This window comes from Varroa destructor, unplaced genomic scaffold, assembly GCF_002443255.2.
Source record: "Varroa destructor unplaced genomic scaffold, Vdes_3.0 BEIS01000002.1, whole genome shotgun sequence".
Classification (NCBI taxonomy): domain Eukaryota; kingdom Metazoa; phylum Arthropoda; class Arachnida; order Mesostigmata; family Varroidae; genus Varroa; species Varroa destructor.
In genome coordinates, this window is record NW_019211455.1 from 34,433,485 (window position 1) to 34,453,908 (window position 20,424).

A 20,424-nucleotide genomic window follows, 5' to 3' on the forward strand; every position below is an offset into this window, starting at 1 on the left:
TTTTAGATACAGTACTATAAATTCGGGCTGCCTCTAATTACGATGCTATACGCCTTTCAGCACAATATGTCATGTTCCATAGACTAGCTTTGTAATAGTAATTTTAATATCTAAACAATGTGATCATTCCAATATCACTTTAGTGGAATTTGTGCTAATATCGAAATATACACCTGGCTAAAATATGAAAAATATGGATATAACTCTTGTAATTCCTGTAATTAGAAATTTATTGACAGTATCGTAACTTAGCTTATTCTAATACAGATAGGTTAAACTAAGCTTAAAATCAATAGGTAACGACATTAAACCTTTTTTGATTCTAGCCATCTTGCAGATGATTCTAAGCGTGTTACTATTCGTATAATACTACAGAGCTTATAAATTTAAAATATTTTTAAGATAATTAGTAAAGGAGATTATATAGCAGTCTTTATGCACATTCTAGAAATCGTAAATATGAAAAGTTAATAGAACATAGCTAGTTAACTATAAACTTGAAAGGTACTTTTGTCAAGCTAATTTGAAGTCGAATTGAATATAGGTTAAGCCTGAATAAACTTGCAAAAGTAAAATGGGCGGTATCGAAGTTCGTATCGTAACGTGGTAACTGAATAACAGAATAGTCCTTGAATGTGCTCTGATGATAGTGCTCTCTGAATAGACATTTATATGGTTCAGTGGAGTGGTCATATATATATATCCTCTGAAATGAGTATGAGTTCGGTTTAGATATGGGACCCTCCCCGAGGCGGTCCGAACAATTCCTGTTCTATTAGATGTGCGTGCTTAACATAACAAAAAAACATTTTGGTGAAAACAACCTACTTGGAGAAATCAGTTTTACGCTAAGAAATAAAAAAAAAATCTATATGACCCTTCATGTTAACTACTATGAATTTTTTTAAAAGCTCTAAACATAGAAGTTATGAAATATGTTGTATGTTACACATTAGGCACAGTTTTTTAGATTAATAATTTTTTTTTTGCAAATTTGTCCTATAGCTGTATATCAAGTTTTCTATAGGAAACGACTGAGAGTATCATTTGTGCTTGTCCATTGCGTGGTTGGTTTTTTAAACAACTTAATAACTACATGCTGTTTTGAACGTTGAGGTCAGTTTTGTTTTGAAATGGTGAAATAACTGCTAGCATGTAACAGGCCAAAAGCAACACAGTAATGGTTTAATTAGAATGGGTAATTACCGCAGAAACACTTGCTACTACGTCATAGAATATAAAAAATTAGAAGGTGGTAGTGGAATATCTGAATGAGGATAACGGAATAGTGGCAACAACATAACGAAATTGTTGAAGCAGTGTCATCGATTTGTTAAAACAGAATAATACGATTGTACAGAAGCGAAGCGGGACGATACATATTATGTGGTGACTTTCGCGCATAAGGTGATGGGAGAACTGCAACAAGTAAACTGTATTTGGAAATTAAAAGTAATTGCAACGGAATAAAGACGATATTGCAAGAAGATGATAGAATAACTGTAATCGAGTTTGCTTTCAGGACTCAGACTCATGCCGAGCAGGTAAACTCACTTTAAAACAAGCACTGGGGTAGGTGTATGTGCTAAGTGCTGATCCTATGCGAAAGCGTTTGTACGTCAAAGCGGACAGATGTTGTACATGTGCGGTGCCGCTAGTAGCATCTGGTCCCTTAAGTGGCTCAATTCAGCCAACTAGCTTAATGCTTTTAGCTAATTAGCTGGGTTGGGTTACTTTAATGTTATTACCTATAATTTCATAGAGTTCTGTATAGCGCGGTCATTTCTCGTTGTAGACGTCGTAAGCTTAACATAGTGTACTTAGACAGCAGGTAATTTGTTCCACATTTGTCTTGGCCTTTGCGGTGCTCTTTCTTTAATTCTGTAGGCTTTGTTGTCAGCGAAACGCGGTCGGCCGCCGTCAGTTCCTGTAACAGATCCAAGCCTTCGTTAAAAAGCGTCGATCTATAATGAAGAAATACAGTGTTATCATTCTTGTCGTGAGTCCTCACACTAACGTTCGTATTCCTCGAAGGCCAGATACTCCATTACCGTGATCCCCACAAAACTACGCACGACAAAGTCCAATCTTGACGCTTACATATTCCAAAGTTAATATAATTTTGTGCTACGATAATGGTATACTTGTTTACATAGATGCAACCAAATCGTACTTATGAATAAATTTCAATACAGTGGCGCTGTTCGTTTTGAAAAACAGATAATAATAATAATAAGCGCACGTATCACATGCTTATTACAGTGCCAACGACAACATCACACACATATTTGCTAGACTATTGTATTAATACAAATTGAGAAATTCATTATTATATATTTAGCACTGTTGTATATATATAAATCGTATTGGTATGTACAGGCATCATAGTTATTTAATTATTTTTTAAGGAGGCATACTAGATATGGGTTCTTTACTAACAGCAAGTATTATAACCGTTCCACCATTCAGTAAGCCGATGCCATGTGAGATAAACAAATTCGAGACAGTTATTAAAGTAAATGCGTTCGTGCATTTTCATATCCGCAGCAATGTGTGCTCCGTGTACTGGTGTAAATTAGAGGCAGCTGTCACTAAGGCTGTATTGCTTGCTTGTTCTCCTTTAGAATTTTTACCGAAAAAATTCAATAACCTTAAGGTGCTCTTAAAAATAAAAACAGCTCATGTTAAACTAGTATATTAGCTTAGCAATAGTTAATAATGTTATAGTTTACCACATGAGTCTACCACGATGCATCTTAGGTAACGTGAATGCATGCTGAGCACCTATATGTTGGAACAGAATTAAATGAATTCGCACCAACATATTAAAAAATCATCGCTTGCATTATAAATGTCGTTAATACATTCACGATAAGCACAGATAGTCCAGATAATGGCTAAGGTAGCAGTTGTAAACCATACGCGCATATTGTGTAAACTGATTACTAGTAAACAGCATTTGATAAAAAATAGACAGCATTGAATCACAGCCTTGCAAGGTTAGTGTGAACAGTGACCGATAGTGTTGCATCTCAATACCGCTCTAGCAGTGAACGGCGTGTCAATACCCCGTTGGTTGCATACATTAGAATGTCCAACTAATTATGAAACTGAGGTTCCGAGTTAACATTGGCATCCATTTGAAGCAAGTGGTGTCCTGGCTTACTATGGTAAGCTTAGAAGAGCTCTTGAAGAATCGAATATTATGATAAACCAGCCAGCGGCTCAAGCTAATAAGCGCGGGCGTAAGTGATAAGCAAGGTAGACATAGTGATCATGTTTGTTCTTTATCAACATGATAAAGGAAGATGCGACCATCGAATAGCCTAGATGTGGAGATAGTGTTGAAACCGTCTAAAATGACTAACGAGCCGGAATCAACAGTAGAATAATACCATAAACGAGCAAGCGATCCGTAAAGTAGAGCCTCGTCGCCTTATTGAAACGGCTTAATTTAGTTTTTCGTTCCATCTCATGAGTATCGTCTAATGTTCCGTAGCTCTCTTAAAACTCCATCATCGTTTTCTATTACATGAAAGTCATGTATGAGCGTCCCTGTCGTCCGGGAACAAATTCCGATTTTATTCGACCTTGAAGACGGAGAGATGACTGGCAGCTTCTGTTAACACTATAAACTAAACTATTTTCATGAGAAAATGTAATGCTTATGGTATATTCTATAGGAGCACCCGCCAAGCCATTCCACTTCTTTCTTTCACGTGGCTCTACACCCGCCTTCCCACGAATATAGACAAGCTAAAACTGACTCCCCTTAAAGGAGGAAACCGACAACTTAACGCACTCTAAACATAAAAAAGAACCTATAACGTATGGTGCATTGAAGTAGAAGGAGGCTTTGCGGAGAGTTAAAATTTATATCAAAAAGGTCTTCGTTTGTAGATTATGTCCACCTTCAACAATCTATGAAAAAAGGATAAAGCTATATATACAGATACAATGTTTTATTTTCATTCGTAGTCTGACTAATTTTTGACTATGCATATTCATCAAATGAATGTCCAGTGCCCTAATATTTGCAGTGAACAAATTTGACGAAACGGGTTAATATGATATATATCTTTCTTGTTAGAAATGAAACATCTACTTTTTTTTACTAAGATCTTCCATTGGAATTTTGAATTGGAATTTCATTGACATACATGAATTTTTACATTTACAAATTCCAAAATCATGTGCTATCTTTATTATGTGAGTAAGGCCTCATCATCTTTTCAGCATAGCATAACGAAGCTGTTATCACTAAAAAATATGGCCGGGGTGAGTTTTGCGGGACCCATATCTCCAACAGATCTATGAAACAATATGGTAATAGTATGCTATGAAAATTTTCTGCCAAAAACCAAATAAAAATTAGTGATGGCCCCATGTTAACAGCTTCTAAGGGCAGGAGAACGAAGTTTTAGCTGTACTAATATGCCATACGGTCATTTTTTAAAACATAAAAATGACAAAGCAAATTTCTAATCAACTACTTGTAAGAATCTGCAAGAAATCAAAAAGTCTTATTGGAACAGGCTATTTAACTATTTTACCACTGCACAGGGGTGTTAACAGAACACACCCTTCGGAAGGTATTGAAAGCATTGTTTCAAATTATACCATTGTCCAATTCAACCTAAGGCTTTTTTAAATCCGGACCTCGAAACCCACCCTGTTACATTTATCCTGTTTTCTCATTTCGATTAAACTTATTCCTCGGAAAAAGGGTAAACAACTTTTCAACTTAAAACTTTTGCAGATTCTAAGCGTTGTCGAACAAATTGCAAAATATGACCAATTTTCCCAGATTAACATTAAGTTTGACGAGAAAATTATATGAGAGGCTTACCCTGAAAAATAATAGTATTCATGTAATTGGTTCCATCTAAGGCGCAGCTGACCTCAGGATGGCTCTTTGGCACGCCTGAAAAAAATTAATGAGACCACTTTACGGGGTCGATTTATATTGGACAGATACTTAAATCGACGGATAAACGGACAGATCAGCTCAATTTTAGTTGTATAAAAATAAAAAAGTTGGAAATCTAATGTTGTACTTGTTTTATAAAATTAAAAGGACAAAAGATTTTCCGACAGAAAAGTTATACATAATGCCAGTGGGTGTTGAAAAAACTGCTCAAATTAGTATTACGCTGTATGAATGAAAGAATTTACTCCTTAAAAAAAGATTCACTGAATCAAAGAATATTAACTGTGCACTATGACCGGTAATATTTCAAATGTGATATTTCCAGTTTCGCAAAATAACTAAATAAATATTATGTCTTTATGAAAAAGGATTCCTACACAAATAAGATACGAATACTATGTCGTGATGGTTTATATTTCATCAACCACCTTTAGGCAAAAATCCCCATTTTACTGCAGGATATGTGACGTATGAAAAATTTAAAGTTTCTCTATCAGTTCTATTTTTAAAATTGTAAAGTATAACTAACTTGCCTAAATTAACATAACGCTCTTCGGAGAACTGAAACTTCCACGAAACAAAAGCGTTTATCCAATTTGTTCCAGCTTAGATGCACCTATACAACGATTTCACCCCTCTAGAAAAACCAGTTCAATGTGATCACTTTACAAATCAGTTTGGGTGGGATAGATGCACCTGAGTATAGTAAATCGTGTGAGTATAGATAAAATAGATTATATACGTATGTATTTGCATGTTTGTGTAAGATGGATCGTGGATTGTGATACGATAGTGGCGAGTGAATATAATAGTTGTAATAGTATGTCATGCATTGCAGTTCTATTTCGGCCTCTAACGCTTACAGTGCCAAATGCAATAATATATGCTATATGCTTTCGTTTTTGTTTTATGTGGCTGTTTATTCAGTTAAAATCATGGGGTGAAGAAAATATGTTATTGGTGTTCACGATTCTCGGAGTGCTGCTGGGTCTACTGCTCGGTTTTCTCGGGCGCATGCTGGCGCCTTCAACGGAGAGCATTATGCTTATCTCGTTTCCCGGTGAAATTCTCATGGGAATGTTGAAGATGCTTATTCTACCGCTCATCATATCTTCCATGATCTCTGGTAAGTTTTACTGCAACAAATTCTTATATTACGATACTTATTATGTAGTGTAGTAAAATGAACTTTAATTTACTGTGTAGTTGTCCAAATATGTATTCCCAACACACTAGCAGAACAACATGCTTAAGACCAGCTAAGTTTGCATGGGTTTGCATTTTTAAAGAAGAAGCAAGTACAGCTGCGTCGTATTTACTGTGCTCGAAGATGGCACAGTGGTAAGTTAACAGCTCACGGCTCTCGCGAACCGGATTCAGTACAGTATATTCCCGAAAAAAAAAATTGAAGTTTGGCTACTTTTTCCCGAATAGATAAATTAGTTGAAATAAGATCGGCAAATGTGAAGGACTTTGTCTTTTGTTTAATAAGAAGTTGTAATGTATTACTACATGAATTAGAATTATATATATGTCAATGAGTTATACACTATCATGTATCCTATTAAACTAGAACATTTGTCGTGGCCGTGGCTAACGCAGAGTTTCACTTAAATCAACAGAGTAGCAACAAAGAAATTTATTATGTATTCGTTGTGACTCTGCACAATCTTCTTTCATCTTTCAATTAATTTTTTATCCCTCCTCGCCAGAAATTTCTACGTCTGTGCTCAATAAATTTATCAAAACCATTTCACTGTCAAATGTACAGTTGTTAATTTTCTTTGCCAGTGAAATTCGGATCGGAAAAAATAATAGTCCACATGCACGAGGTTTGGAGAATCTAAAAGGGCTTCTTGATCAAACTCTTGCAGGGAAACTTTCACAGTATTTGCTATGTGTGGTTTGGTATAAGCGTGGAGAAGCAACTTGTCTATCGGGTCTTTTCTGCTCGTTAGCCTCGTCCATTCGATGCACTGGGTCATATCCGTATCCTTGTTGATCGCCTTGGTCTTCTCCTCTTTTAACTCTGGGCTCAAGTATACCCACAGTGCTACCTAGCTTTTTGCTCTATTTAGAAGTGGAGGCACCGCTTTTCAACTGTACTGAGCGTTCTGTGTAGACACCTGTTATTGCGGCCGCGTTTAGGCGGTGCCGAACGAGATGTTGAGAGACCAAAGCCGTATATTTCTGTGTTTTTCTTTTTCTTTTCTAGGATATTTAGGCTAATCTTTTATAAATTTAAGATGTTATGTCAATAGTCATGTAAATGCAGTTCATCTTTTCTACTAACTCACATCCAATTCTCAACTACTTCAATTTTTGTGCCAGCCATCTTCCCTTAAAAGTTTCTCCAGCTGGCCCTCATCCACCTCAGAAAATTAACCGTGTAGGGGTACGTCCTCCAGTCAATAGGATATTATTTTCAAACTTTGAAAATTAGGTTCGAGTAGTTCTTTCAGGCACTGGGTTCACACCGCGCACAGGACAAATGTCCTCCGCAGGCAAAATAGAGTAGGTATTGAAAATTCACTTCCTTTTACTTACAGCCTTCATCTTCGCAGCCTAAATTTGACAGAAAATTTCATTCAGCGCAAATGAAATCACAATAGACGTAGAGGACAATAGAGCTCGTTCTTGAATACAATTTACAAGGCTAAATAAAGAGTGGAAAGATGAAAGAGAAAAAAAGCATTAAAAATAAACGGCCATTAGTTATGTTTCAGCTTAAAATATGACGACATTAAAATAGAAAACTTCAGTTAACCACGTGTGGCACAATTTGTCTTTTTAGACTTCTATTTATTTTGGAGTGCAAAGCATAACACGCATTTTTTTGAGAGAAATCAATCTTTTTCACGTATGCCAGCTGTCACACTTAAGCCCTAGATGTGCCATTCTGTAGTGAACATTATTTTAAGAGAAATGTAGAGCAAAATGAACGAACGTCTAAAGGTTTTTATAAATATAAATAATAAAATACCTTTAAAATCCGATACCAGCTTTGCGGCACAGTACTGCATTAGATGTTCTACGTACGGAAAACAAAGTGTTTATTCCCAAATTTCAAATTATATCTCACATGTTTCTCTATTGTTCGTAGACACACGGTACCATCGAGACTTTACGGGGGCTTCCTATTTTTTTTGTTATATTTATAATTTGCGACATTCTGTTCCTGATTTTTTTGGTGAACTGGAAAACATATTCTTCATGTTTAGGAGAATCGAATGTGCACAAAAAAATAAAAATTCCTTTGGTGTTCGGTAGGATTCGATCCTACGGAACGGGCTAGCGTCTGAACTCGTTTGAACCACTTGCGTTTCTCTCCTATCTAGTTCATTATATATTAAAATCCCTTAAATCTATCATTTGTTACGACGCAACGATGATTCGAGATGACGTTGGAATTTACTTTGTCAAGGCTTCTACTAAGAATCCCCAGAGGGACAGAGATTTCGGGTAGATATATAAGAGAAACGCAGTACCTATTTTTTTTTTGGCAACATAGATGCTCTATCAATATCAGCTCCTCTAACAGTTGCGTTCCTCTTGCATAATAAACGTTACTATTGCGGTTCCTAACTACCAACGATTAGAGCAATTTAAGAATACTGTATGGTTTAGTGCTGAAATTTGATTGCAAAGTATGGTTTATAAGTGTTCTAGAATCTAGCAGTAAGTGAGTAAGAGGTCTATTTATGGGTACAGAACGGCCAGTCGATTCAGGTTTACTCCATAATGAAATTCTACGCCATATTGTATCCACTGCCACAATGATATTTAATATACATAGAATTCTCTTTTACAGTTATGCACTGAAAAGCCACCAACCGAATGTTGTATGTCAAAATTCTTAGCTTGGTAAAATTTTACAATGGAATTGTTGCAGATATCTCCAATCTATTATACTGTATCGCAACAAACTGCTTTGTATGTGCATTTAAGTATAACGTGATCTATGGATAGATAGAGCAGGAAGCCTAGCTTGATTAGGAAAACGGCCTTGTGACGGAAAATTTCACGTGCAGTTGGGAATACGGCAGGCGACAAAGAAGCTACAAAACATAAAAACATATCCCATATCAAAATTATTCTTAAAACAAAGCAAGGCTAGTGGTTAGAGATAGTTGTATGCCTTCTCGACTACCGAGTAGCTGTTGCCAAACACATTTATTAGACAGGCAACTTGTATATCTCAATTATTTTCATTGTTGTGAGTACCATCATGTTAGTAAAAGGTGAGCTAGACTGGATTTAATGTCCTTTTATGCGCCGATCATCATAATATCCACATTTAATGATCGTTCTCCTGAAGTGTAATAGTTCATATGACTACAGAGAATGTAGTGCTCGCAATCTTGGTTAACCTGCTCTGCGGCACTCTCGTCGCATATATTTGGCAAAGCTTTAGCAAATATATATCCGTCTGAAAGTCTTTTTGTTACAGAATCATCTCACTATATTTCGTCTTATATTCATCTTAAGTCTTATTTCCAGTTTCAAACTATATTTGCTTTAATTACTAGCAAAAAGTATATTTGCTAACAATATGCATTACAAGTGTGCTCAATGTAAATCCAAGTGTGTTACGCACGAAATTTGACGTGAGGGTATCTAGTGCCTTAAGACTACAGGCTATAGGGTACCAAATAATACGTCACAATGGGCAAGATATTAACTCAGAATGATCTGGTTGAATCTACTCACAATTTTTTTTGTGTACCATCTAGTAAGCAACTTTGGCGGTGCGGGGTCTCGTTTTCTTCATGTATTCTGCAAATTTAAGTGCCACATCAGGTTTTACAGTTCGACAGCTTTATCGATATTTCCGACGTTATTTTTTGAAATGTCAATGCAAATCCAATCATCTCGACGGAATCAATATGCACCTGTAATTCGCTCATGTCTTTTAAAGCTACGCAAAAGCATCTGCACACATAAGCACGCGGATGTTTCAACTTTATTTCGGACCATTATGAAAGCCAATCGGCAGTGAAGAACTTAAACAGCACAAATTTTTATATAGATACGCAAAAAACTCTCCACACCCAATGCCGTTAGTGTTGCGATATTGTGATTTAGAAACTCCATAAAGTCTTGCTTAAAGGCACTCTATAAAGTCAATTCAAATCTGTCCAGAGGTACTCACCTCAAAAAAGGCTAGAATTATCTGAGACCTATCTGTGGATTAATTGGTTGCTTTTGGTCCGTTTGCCTTTTCGTCAAACGACGTGTGATCTCTCCTTCGCCTCAAATTTACCCTCGAGTTCAAAAAAAAGTTTACTTGATACTAAAATAAACTTCTCTGATCTTACTTTTCTGGGTGTCTTAAAAACAGACAATGAGAATACGTTTTAATATGCAGTTATTTAGCAGAGATGGATCCCGAACTTCGATACCTGGAATTAGTTCCCAATCCCAACCCAAATTCGAGCGTGAATTGACAAGTGAATACCATACGGTACTATAAAGCTGTACCTTTAAGAGCAGTACATATATTGGTAGCAATACTGGGAACATATATCCATATAGCTGCGTTGAGTAGGCAATATCTAATGGCTACGATGAGCCTAATCTAATGGATGCGGCCTAATAAAGTTACGATGGGGAACATACCATTATATTATACAGAGTATTTAAAACCCGTAGCCAATCTTTGAAAGGGTGACAGAGCTCAGTTTTTTGCAGTGCAACTATGGGATGCCCCTGTTCATTTTACCGCTAAGAATAACTAGTTGTATTAGGTTAAATAACGAAGAATTTGAAGTACATATGCTTGATTTTCCATCTTTAATAAAACTGTTTAAAGTATTTTATTATAGCTAGAAATTTAGGAGTACTCGCGTAAAACTAGGGCTGTAATTTTTTATTTTGTACAACTTAGAGACAATAGTTTTTGGAAAAAAACAAGCCTAAATCGTGGAAGGTAATACCTTAACGTTTTCAACAAAATATGTTAATCACACCTGAGAAGTAGTGCTATTCTTCGTAACTTAATATTTTAATTTTACAGTATGCGCTCGAAATAGAGACTGTTATCTTGGAAACACTTTGTACTGATATAAAAAGAAATGAATACGTGTTTCTGCGCATTAACATCAGATATTTTAGTCGATGATAGCAGTAAAAGGAAAACCAAAACTTTCTAAATGATTGGGACGATTGCGATGATCAAAAGACGCACATTTCTAAGCCAATCAATTAATTTCCGATTCTGGTATTGGCAGCTACAACAGTATCGAAATGTGCTAAATCATATGATTATATACTTTGAATCCCATTGGGTAGGCATATATTATTGTTTTTTTCTACTTTAAACGTTTGTTATGGTTAACGGTCTCGACACTTGCTTCGACATCAAATGATAATCTAATTGAAAATTAATTATTTCTCCAATTTTATCAGTGTGCTCAATTAATCGAAATAACGCTACATTTTTACCTTCAGCGACTGAGGCCTATTTTAGACGATTCGCTAAAATCATTAATATTTGGTTGTACCAAATTAAAAAGCAAAATCGTAGCCTTAAAAAAGTTCCTTTAAATCTAAAAATGCTTTTAAATATTTTGAGCTAAAAAATAAAAAATTACCAACTTTGAATGAACATTATAGGAAGAAGCAGGCTTTATTTTTCTAGACGTACGTGTTCGTATTTGTTTAATCAAGGCAGTCGTCCTCATAGAGTCATATTGTCTCGAAGTGACATGCCTTAAATCACTTTACTCATAAATTTGCAATTGTTGATTTAATTTTTCAACTAATAAAGTTGGATTGTGTACTGAGACAAAAGTTACAGGGGTGCACAATATGAGCATTAACAGTGCTCAACAACGTATTAAAAAATTGCCCTTGATCATGGCTTACAGTTCACCTAAATCGTCTCCCTGACGCCCCCCCCCCGACTCCACCATCAGTTTAACGCGTCTTTGATCGTAACATGATAATTCATGCTTATCATTGCGCTGTTGTATGATAATGGTATTGGAAGTAAATGTTTTTGTTAAATTGACTCTTGAGCAGTCAATCTTTCTTTCTCTTTCTGTGGACTCATTGTTTGTTAAAAAGGTCAAACAAACTTTATTTTTACTGTGTTTCATCGTAGTCACAAGGGCATGCAATTTTTTTAAGAAGTTTTTTATTCAAAATATACAAATCCTAACGAAAGCGTTGGTTATTGATAAATGATAAGTACGTAGGTAGAAATGCACGTTTACGTGAAAGTATTCATAATGTACAACCTGTTTAAACGCCAATAAGTTGAAGAAAGCGATATGAAATCCCATAAATAAAACAAACATTATAACAAATAGGGTATAAAGAGTTACGTTAGTCGAATGTGTTCTGCGAGATACTTGCAGATAAAACAATTCCTGTATAAATTAATTATTTTAAGGTCTCGCACAGTTAGACCCTAAATCAAGTGGAAAGATGGGTTCGCGCGCTCTGGTTTACTATTTCGCGACCACAATCCTAGCCGCAATTGTAGGAATCGTTATGGTAATAACAATTCACCCTGGAGACCCCAACATCAAGGAAGGTCTACATCATGCTAAGGAGGACAAAAAAGTTTCCACCCTTGACGCCTTCCTCGATCTCATTCGGTTTGTATCGCATCCTATAAACATTATATTCACTTTCAAGTGTAAAAATATTAATCAACGGGTTTCACTGTATATGTGAAGATAACGAAAAACACGTAAAGCTCACTGTACATCACTAAATACATTTTATGTAGCTGCACATTTCTAACAAAATCGTGTAATTTGCAGAAATATGTTTCCAGAAAATCTTCTACAAGCATGCTTTCAGCAAGTCGAAACCACTTATGAAAACGTAACAAAAGCCACATTAAATGCAGCAGGAAAACAAGAATATACACTAAAGCGCAAGATAGTATTTAAAAATGGCACGAATGTGCTAGGACTTATTGTCTTCTGCATTGCATTTGGCGTAGTTTCCGGACAAATGGGACCCCAAGCTGACCTCATGGTGAAGTTCTTTGTACAGGTTTGTATTTTAAAATGTAATGTCTGTAATGAGCGCAACAATTCGGAATTTACAAAAGTCCTTTATAGAGCAACGCCTGCTACATTATAGTTGGATTATCTAGAATATTTTTCTCAATAAGGTTCACCACATCGGTTTGACTAACTTGTATGTTAGGTGTTCAAGCATCCATTTCAAGATCGTTTATTGAAATCTTAGACTTTATTTGAATGAAGTAAGACTGTGAAAAATAATTATAAATTAATTGGTTTCAGCATAATCACAGCATGATGAGACTGATAAAACAGAATAATCTGTATTACTCTGAATTCTAAGTCTGCATAATCCTAGAACGGATTGGTGATAAATACTCCAGAGGATTAATAGCTGACTAACGTAGGTCATTTACCAGTCTATAAACTAGCATAGGTTGTGTTAACGAACTTTCCCTCTCTTTCAGCTTAACGAGATTGTAATGAAAATCGTTGTGCTGGTGATGTGGTATTCTCCTTTCGGTATCATGTCTCTTATTATCGGGAAGATTATGTCTATTGAAGATTTGGCCTCCACGGCTGCACAGCTTGGTCTCTACATGGTTACAGTTATAGTGGGACTATTAATCCACGCCTGTATTACGCTTCCGGGGATTTTCTTCCTTATCACCAGAAAGAACCCTGTAACCTTTTTTAAGGGAATGCTACAGGCTTGGATCACAGCTCTCGGTACAGCTTCCAGGTAAAACAACGACTTTTGAATAAATTAAACAAATTTGTATTAGTCTATAATATTAGGTTATCGGATAAGTTCGTGGGGTTGTGTAAATCCCAGTAACATTTGCTGCTTGTCCATATACGAATCGAAATTCCAATTTTTGAGATAGTTAGTACTTAATCAGGTTTTAAAACATTTCTTGGAGTTTGGGTTTTCAAATTAATATGATTTTGTGGTACCTTTCTAAAAACAGCAGCTTCGACATTTTAAAAACCAAAAAAAGCATATTTGAGTTCAAAAACGTGGCAAAAATTCACAAGAAAAGCCTAGTAATGAAGAAACCCATCAAGTAACCCATGTAAAACAGGGTGTTGAATCGCTCGTGGATCCCTTCATCATGTAACTTCCCACTGAGCGTCTTGGTACTTTTTTGTGTGACGCGGTGCGACGATAAAGACGGAATGCGCCAAGTGAGAGGAGGTACAAGAACAAGGAATGGGTCACCTTATTTATATTTTAAAACTAAAAAATAAGGATGCGCTTTCTATCACTTATTTTTGCCCTTTAACTTCTTGATTTCGGTTATCTTCAATAATTTTCTAAAAGTCGACGAAAGGGTTCTCATCTTGTGTCTCTAGTAATTTTTTTTTTCTATCTTATGAAGTTGTGAACTACTACATCCGCTGTAAAGCCAGAACTCGAAGTACAAACAAAGTGAACGCAACATTGCTAAAAGACGAAGCCTGTAAATTGATAAAGAATGGCGAGACAGTGTTTTGAAGAAGACGAAATTTGTACAACTGCCCGAATTTATTGGGAAAAGAGGCACATGTGCTGCACTATGTGTATTATGTGCTTTTGTGCAAACAGGCCGAACACTTTATTACTCTTGCGTGCATATAACGTTCCATCAAACTGTATCGACGAAATTTCCAATACAAATACTTCAAAAGAGCGGTAAAAAACATGAGTTATAATACTTTAAATAATTAGATCACTAAACAAGATCTGTATAATTGATAAAATCTATTCGTCTAAGGTTCTCTGAGACCAAGTTATATATGTAACGCGTTGTGGATTACTAAATTTTGTTGCTGATACATGTACTTGGCCTAAATTCCTCAAATGGCCTAAAAATAAAAATAAAACACATGGCAAAAAAATAACTGATTGACTGCCTGCATAGTTGAAAAGAATTCATCCATTTCGATCTCAATAAGTACGAAACATATCTAAGAAAAAAGCGCGTCATCACCACTTGTCAAGAATTGATTTTAAGGGTTTAAAACCATGAAAGAGTTTAAAGGCACAAAAAAAACTAATAATAGACATAACATAGGCTAACCAAAGTACATAAAGAGACAGCTATTAAAGTTCCTGAAGAACTTTTTAAAGTAACCTTAGAAGCTCATTCGGATGACTGTCCATAAGTCCAGGAAACTTCAAGGTGATTCAGTTACGAAAACATGGCAATTAATAATTTATATTTGTTTAACAACAAAGTAATAGCTGTAAGTTTCAACAGCTACTTTTAAAATCCACCTTGGTATGGACTGCCTAACCTATTTCTCATTAGAAAAAAGTTGTAAATGAAAAACGTTAAGTTCTTCCATAAGTACTTTATAGGTGCAACGAGTCATAAATGTTTCAGTTGGAATTATTATATGTTAAAAATAAGCAAAATTAAATTAGGACAAATATGACCCAGTTACCAAGCGCCTATTGTATTGTATCTGTTTTATTTAGAAAGCTCTTAGCTCTTCTTACACCTACAATGTTCCGTCGAAAACATTTCTAGACGGAAATTAGTGCGGCTTTACGTAACTGCACATACTTCGCTTTCACGGGATTTCCTACTCACTTTGAAAATATATTTATTTAATTTGAGGTAAACGATAGACTTAGCACGGCAATATTTTCTAGGATACTATTGTGCACAGAAGTGTATTCTCTCACTATAGCTGCTGTCGGGATAAATGCAAAGTTCTTGCGATTTATTTACCAAAAGCCAGTGTGCCGCTCCTTTTAATATGTCACATAAATGAGAAGGTATTTATTAATGCATTTTCGTGTTAAAGATAGAAATATGTACTTTATATGTTAAGAGACTTGAGTTACATACTTTAATACGTGCTATTATCCTAAAAAAACCATATACAAGGCAAAAAAATGTGTAGGGCAGTTAGAAATCAAACTTTTTTCTTTACGTCGAGTGATAATACATTTAAACACATGAGCTTTAAATAAATATTTAGATAAGCATGTTAAAAGTAGTAATATGTACCATGGTTACTTATTCCAGATCAAAACTTGAGAAATACATGATTCATATATGTGACATGCAAGTATTGTAAGAGTACTTATCCGTAAAAATTTAGTGAACTATTAGCTCAAGCGCAAGCGACAAGCGAAACAGAACACAGCGTAAGCAGTAAATCAGAATTGCAGACTTATAGCAAGCGGTTAGCGAACACCGACCAATTTTATAATCATAATACCCGTTCATTTTTACGAAAAATCTAACTTTGGCTTTAACGTGATTGTCAATAAAGTCCATGTAAACGCAAAAAAAAATTACGAACATCCAGAGCGCGATTGCATTAGCTAAAGCATCAATTATGATCTAAAAAGTGCTAGTATCGTTTCTATCGTTTTCATGCGTTATTGCTTGTGCTTAGTTCGAATGGAGGATTCGTTCGAATCGGAAAAAAAATGAGGGCGATGAAAAAGATCTCAGGAAAAATATCTTTCCCGGTTTTTTCTGGTACGTCTTTGTACAAATATAAATAATAAATAGAGCACCATGTACAGAAATAGCTATCAGTATCTCGGTTAACTAGAATAGAACATGCACGTTGAAAAAAATTTAAGAAAAATGTAACCTTTAGTTTAAAATGTTGGTCAATTACGCAATGAAGCATTGTGCATATAAGGAAGTTTCATAAGGTCCTTCCACTCACATTAAAACATTCGTTTCTTTACCGGCTTGTATACACATATAGATTGCTCAATGTGGTCTATTACGTTAGTTGGTCTTGACATTATAGATTTTATCAATGTGATTAATCGTCATATTTTGCGCTATGAACCAGCTTTAATCTTCTGCGTCTGTAATCACGCCTTGTCGTTGCCTGATGAGCTTCGAACCTGTCCAGTAACTTGTTTATTAGTGAAGCATTTTGCTTTTAGATTGTATCAATGTAACCCTTAATTTGCTTTTACTCAACTTTTTCTTTATGCATGATGCTAAATAAAGTGGGTGCGTTGTACTTATAAATAAATGGCAGATGAGTAAACTGCGACTCGTTAGTGTGCGTGCGGTAAAAAAGCAAGTGATTGGCATCCCACGATCAACTTTTACTGTCCAGGGTACTTATGAACGAAGTTGCGTCAACGTGGAGAGATAAAGATTCAATACAATGTTTAGTTACATTTTTACCTATATATTTTTTATCTTCACCACTTGTTGCATTTAATAAATTTGTATTAAGCAAATTTAGATTCTAAGAAATCGTGTAAATGTAGTAAAGCAATATTTTTGAACGGCACAGGAGGAATAAACAAGTGGTATTTACAAGTAGCTATTTTAGGCTATCACTGTATTTTCATACTATGAGATTTTATTTCTATTTAGCGATCCAAATTAAACGACAATTTTTTGAGACGCGTATTTCGGAATTCTATGTAGTAAAAAAAGACATACGTAGATACAGAATACCACTGCAAAATAAATTATATAATATGTGTAAACACACTGCAAAAAAATCGATTATAAGTTAAAAACACCGACGACAAACGAAACAACGATGCGAAACGCAAAAAAAAAAGTGTAAGCAAGCAGTGGACGAGAACTTTTGAAGAATATTATTAATTTAATTTGAACGAAATGTCAAATTCGCTGCTTATTAGAAAGGACCACATATAGTATAGACCAAAAAATTACCAGCTTTAATATGGCGTTTCTCGTCAAAAATATGCTTACAGATGCGTAGAACAACACTTGTGAAGACACTAGCCAGTAGTTTGTGTAACTAGATGTTGATGTTTCCGCAAGTATGAGAAATTGAATATTAAGTCAAGAATTTAGTACAATTCCCCCGTTTGAAAGATTATATGATTATGCGAATTTAAACCGCTATGAACATCGCTTACTGGGACTCTGCATCATTGTTTATCACCTTGAAATTTTGGGCAGGTGAATTAGACGTGGTTGTACAGGTTTGAACGAGAAGTGTAACCACTACCGATAACATCGGAAAAATAATGCTAGATGGCAGTTGAATCAAAATTCGAGGGGTAGTAAAGGTTGTGGATATTTTGAACAAATTCGTTTGTCGCATACTGACTGAACACTGGGGTATGAAAAAGCTAACCACGCGTTAGGTTCTCACTCACGCGTTCAAATAAATATCTCTGAAGCTTTGTTGAAACAATTCAGACGAAATTAATCATAGTTTTGGAATCGATCAGTAACTGTAGTTAAAGCGTGGATACACCACTACGGCCTTGAAACCCAGGTTTACATGAAACAGTGAACTGCGAAATAAGTCGACTTTGAAAAACTGAAGGCTGCATTCATTATTGTCTGTTTTCTAGGTTAAAAATTAAGGACAAGCACTTTTATCGAATGAGAAGGTTACTACATTTTTAAACGCGGACTTGCAGACTAAGGTGCAAACTACTATTTTGACGGATTAAAAACATAAGAACATCGCTGAACAGAGTGTATAGGCTTACAAGCAGACTACCTTGAGAAATAAAACAAAATTTGACGGTGACAAGGTTATGTTCACGGTAACCGAGGTAGGTGGCACAATAAACGTGCTCAGCTGTAATCCTACAGAAGAACAGAATAATAATTGTCGATAAAATAACGAAACTCCCGTCTTTACACAAACTACTCTGGTTAAGGGGTAGAGCCTAAGCCCAATCTCATTCCTCATCTTACTAAAACTCTGACAAAATAAGAGGGCCAAGGAAGTCAGTCGAACTCCTATTGTATGCAGATGGTTTAGTGATATCTGGCTCGAACAAGTTTCAAGTGCAGTAAGCTCTAATCCTACTCCACACGGCTGTCACAGTTTGTGGCCTGGCAACAAACTTTTTGGCTGCATCGTCGATCAAATTGCTTTATCACTTGTCTCTCGTAATTACTTCCAGCTCGTTTGACATAGAATATATAAATAGCGAAGATAGCTCCGACTGTATAGGGATTTATTGGCAGTTTTGCAGATCACTTCAGTAGCACTATTAAACTTACAAACTTCGCTTAGAAAGAGTACATGGAATTGAGGATTATGCCCAACAATATTTGAAATTCGTCGAGTCTGATTCTAAAAAAAGTTAAAGTTCGACATGGCATATTGCCTCCTATGTTAATGTTTTGTATAAATTATGTAATGTAGAACAAAAAAATATATTGACTATGTTTGACTATAAATTGTATATATATATACAGTTTATATATATATATGACTATATATAAACTGTAAGGTTCCTGGTTCAAAATTTACGCCACACACGCAGAGCAATTCGGTTCTGTCTATCTATATTTATTTAATCTTTGTTGTTCTCCTAGTATCATTGTACCTCTATATATTGTATCGTAGCAAAAAAGAATTCTTTTGGAGAGAATTATTTGCGATATATTTAGTATTTATGATTTACTAAGTAGTCGTTAAATAAATACATATCTATTGCGATTTGTACTGTACTATTATAGTGCCGCGACCTTACCGGTAACCTTCCGATGTCTGGAGGAAAACCTCCACATTGACAAACGTGTCACGCGTTTCGTACTTCCAGTCGGGGCCACCGTAAATATGGATGGAACTGCCCTCTATGAGGCGGTCGCCGCAATCTTCATCGCCCAGATGAACGGTACACAAATTTCCACCATTTTCACTTAAGTCTCAAATTACCATCCTACTCCTCAACAGCAGCAGTTAACTCTTTATGCAGGTAACAGGTAGCTTCGTATCGCATACAGGATGTAAAAGCATAAGTTCTTTCTTGTCTGAAGGTTAGTAATAATCCACTGTAGTCAGTACTAGTAGTAGCTTTACCTTTTTATATTAGTTGCGAGCAAAGAAATTGATATTGAGCTAGATAAGCTTCAATGCAGCCAAGGAAATGCACAGTTTATTCATATTTAGCTCTAGGTAACCCTGTTGGTTAGACTCGTCTTCTTAGTAATATATATATATATATATATAATCGTTATTGTATCTCTGCAGACGTATGTTGTAAACTAAGGTCTGCGAACCCATACTAACTGAAAATGACTACTACATTTTTAGTTTTATGACAGCCAACATCCTGAATGCTGTCGCCATACTAGCAGAATTAGCTGGCAAAAAGCTGCCTGAGTTAAACCCCAGAAGATTCATTTTTGGATCGATAGGTTTGATTTTCCTCTCAATGTTTTTTCCAGATATTAATCCCCCTTTGCGATATGTTATATGGTTCATTTACAGGGCAGTTAATGGCGTCCGGTGGAAACCCATTCAAGAGCTTTCTAAAAAAAGCATACCTTGTAATACACTTTACCGGGCACTAATAGAAGAACTTTCGGGGAGTTTCAGGAAGCCAACTTTGAATTAAGAAATTGTTTTCGGTATTCTTTCTGGCAATCAAAGCTTGCAGTAAAAAGAAAAATAATACGCACAGAGTAACTGAAAGTGCCTGTGTCATCCTACCGGGGCAATAATCAAAGATATCACATTCGATCGAGCTTAGGAGTCGTCGAAAATGTTTGTTAATTACTTTAGAGCTTTAGAGCGAATTAGTTAGCT

At 35.6% G+C, this 20,424-nt stretch overlaps 1 protein-coding gene across 10 annotated transcripts in view; it reads left to right on the top strand.

Annotated features, from left to right (window-relative positions):
- The window catches only part of LOC111243817 (excitatory amino acid transporter 2-like), a 125,510-nt gene that overhangs the window by 98,636 nt on the left and 6,450 nt on the right, over window positions 1–20,424 (top strand). For all 10 annotated transcript variants that reach the window (XM_086979861.1, XM_086979862.1, XM_022789969.2 and 7 more), the window contains 5 exons: window positions 5,858–6,056; window positions 12,327–12,534; window positions 12,703–12,940; window positions 13,380–13,654; window positions 19,353–19,510. In XM_086979861.1, the coding sequence (XP_086835987.1) occupies window positions 5,858–6,056; window positions 12,327–12,534; window positions 12,703–12,940; window positions 13,380–13,654; window positions 19,353–19,510 (1,078 nt within the window). The remainder of the gene's footprint in view (window positions 1–5,857; window positions 6,057–12,326; window positions 12,535–12,702; window positions 12,941–13,379; window positions 13,655–19,352; window positions 19,511–20,424) is intronic.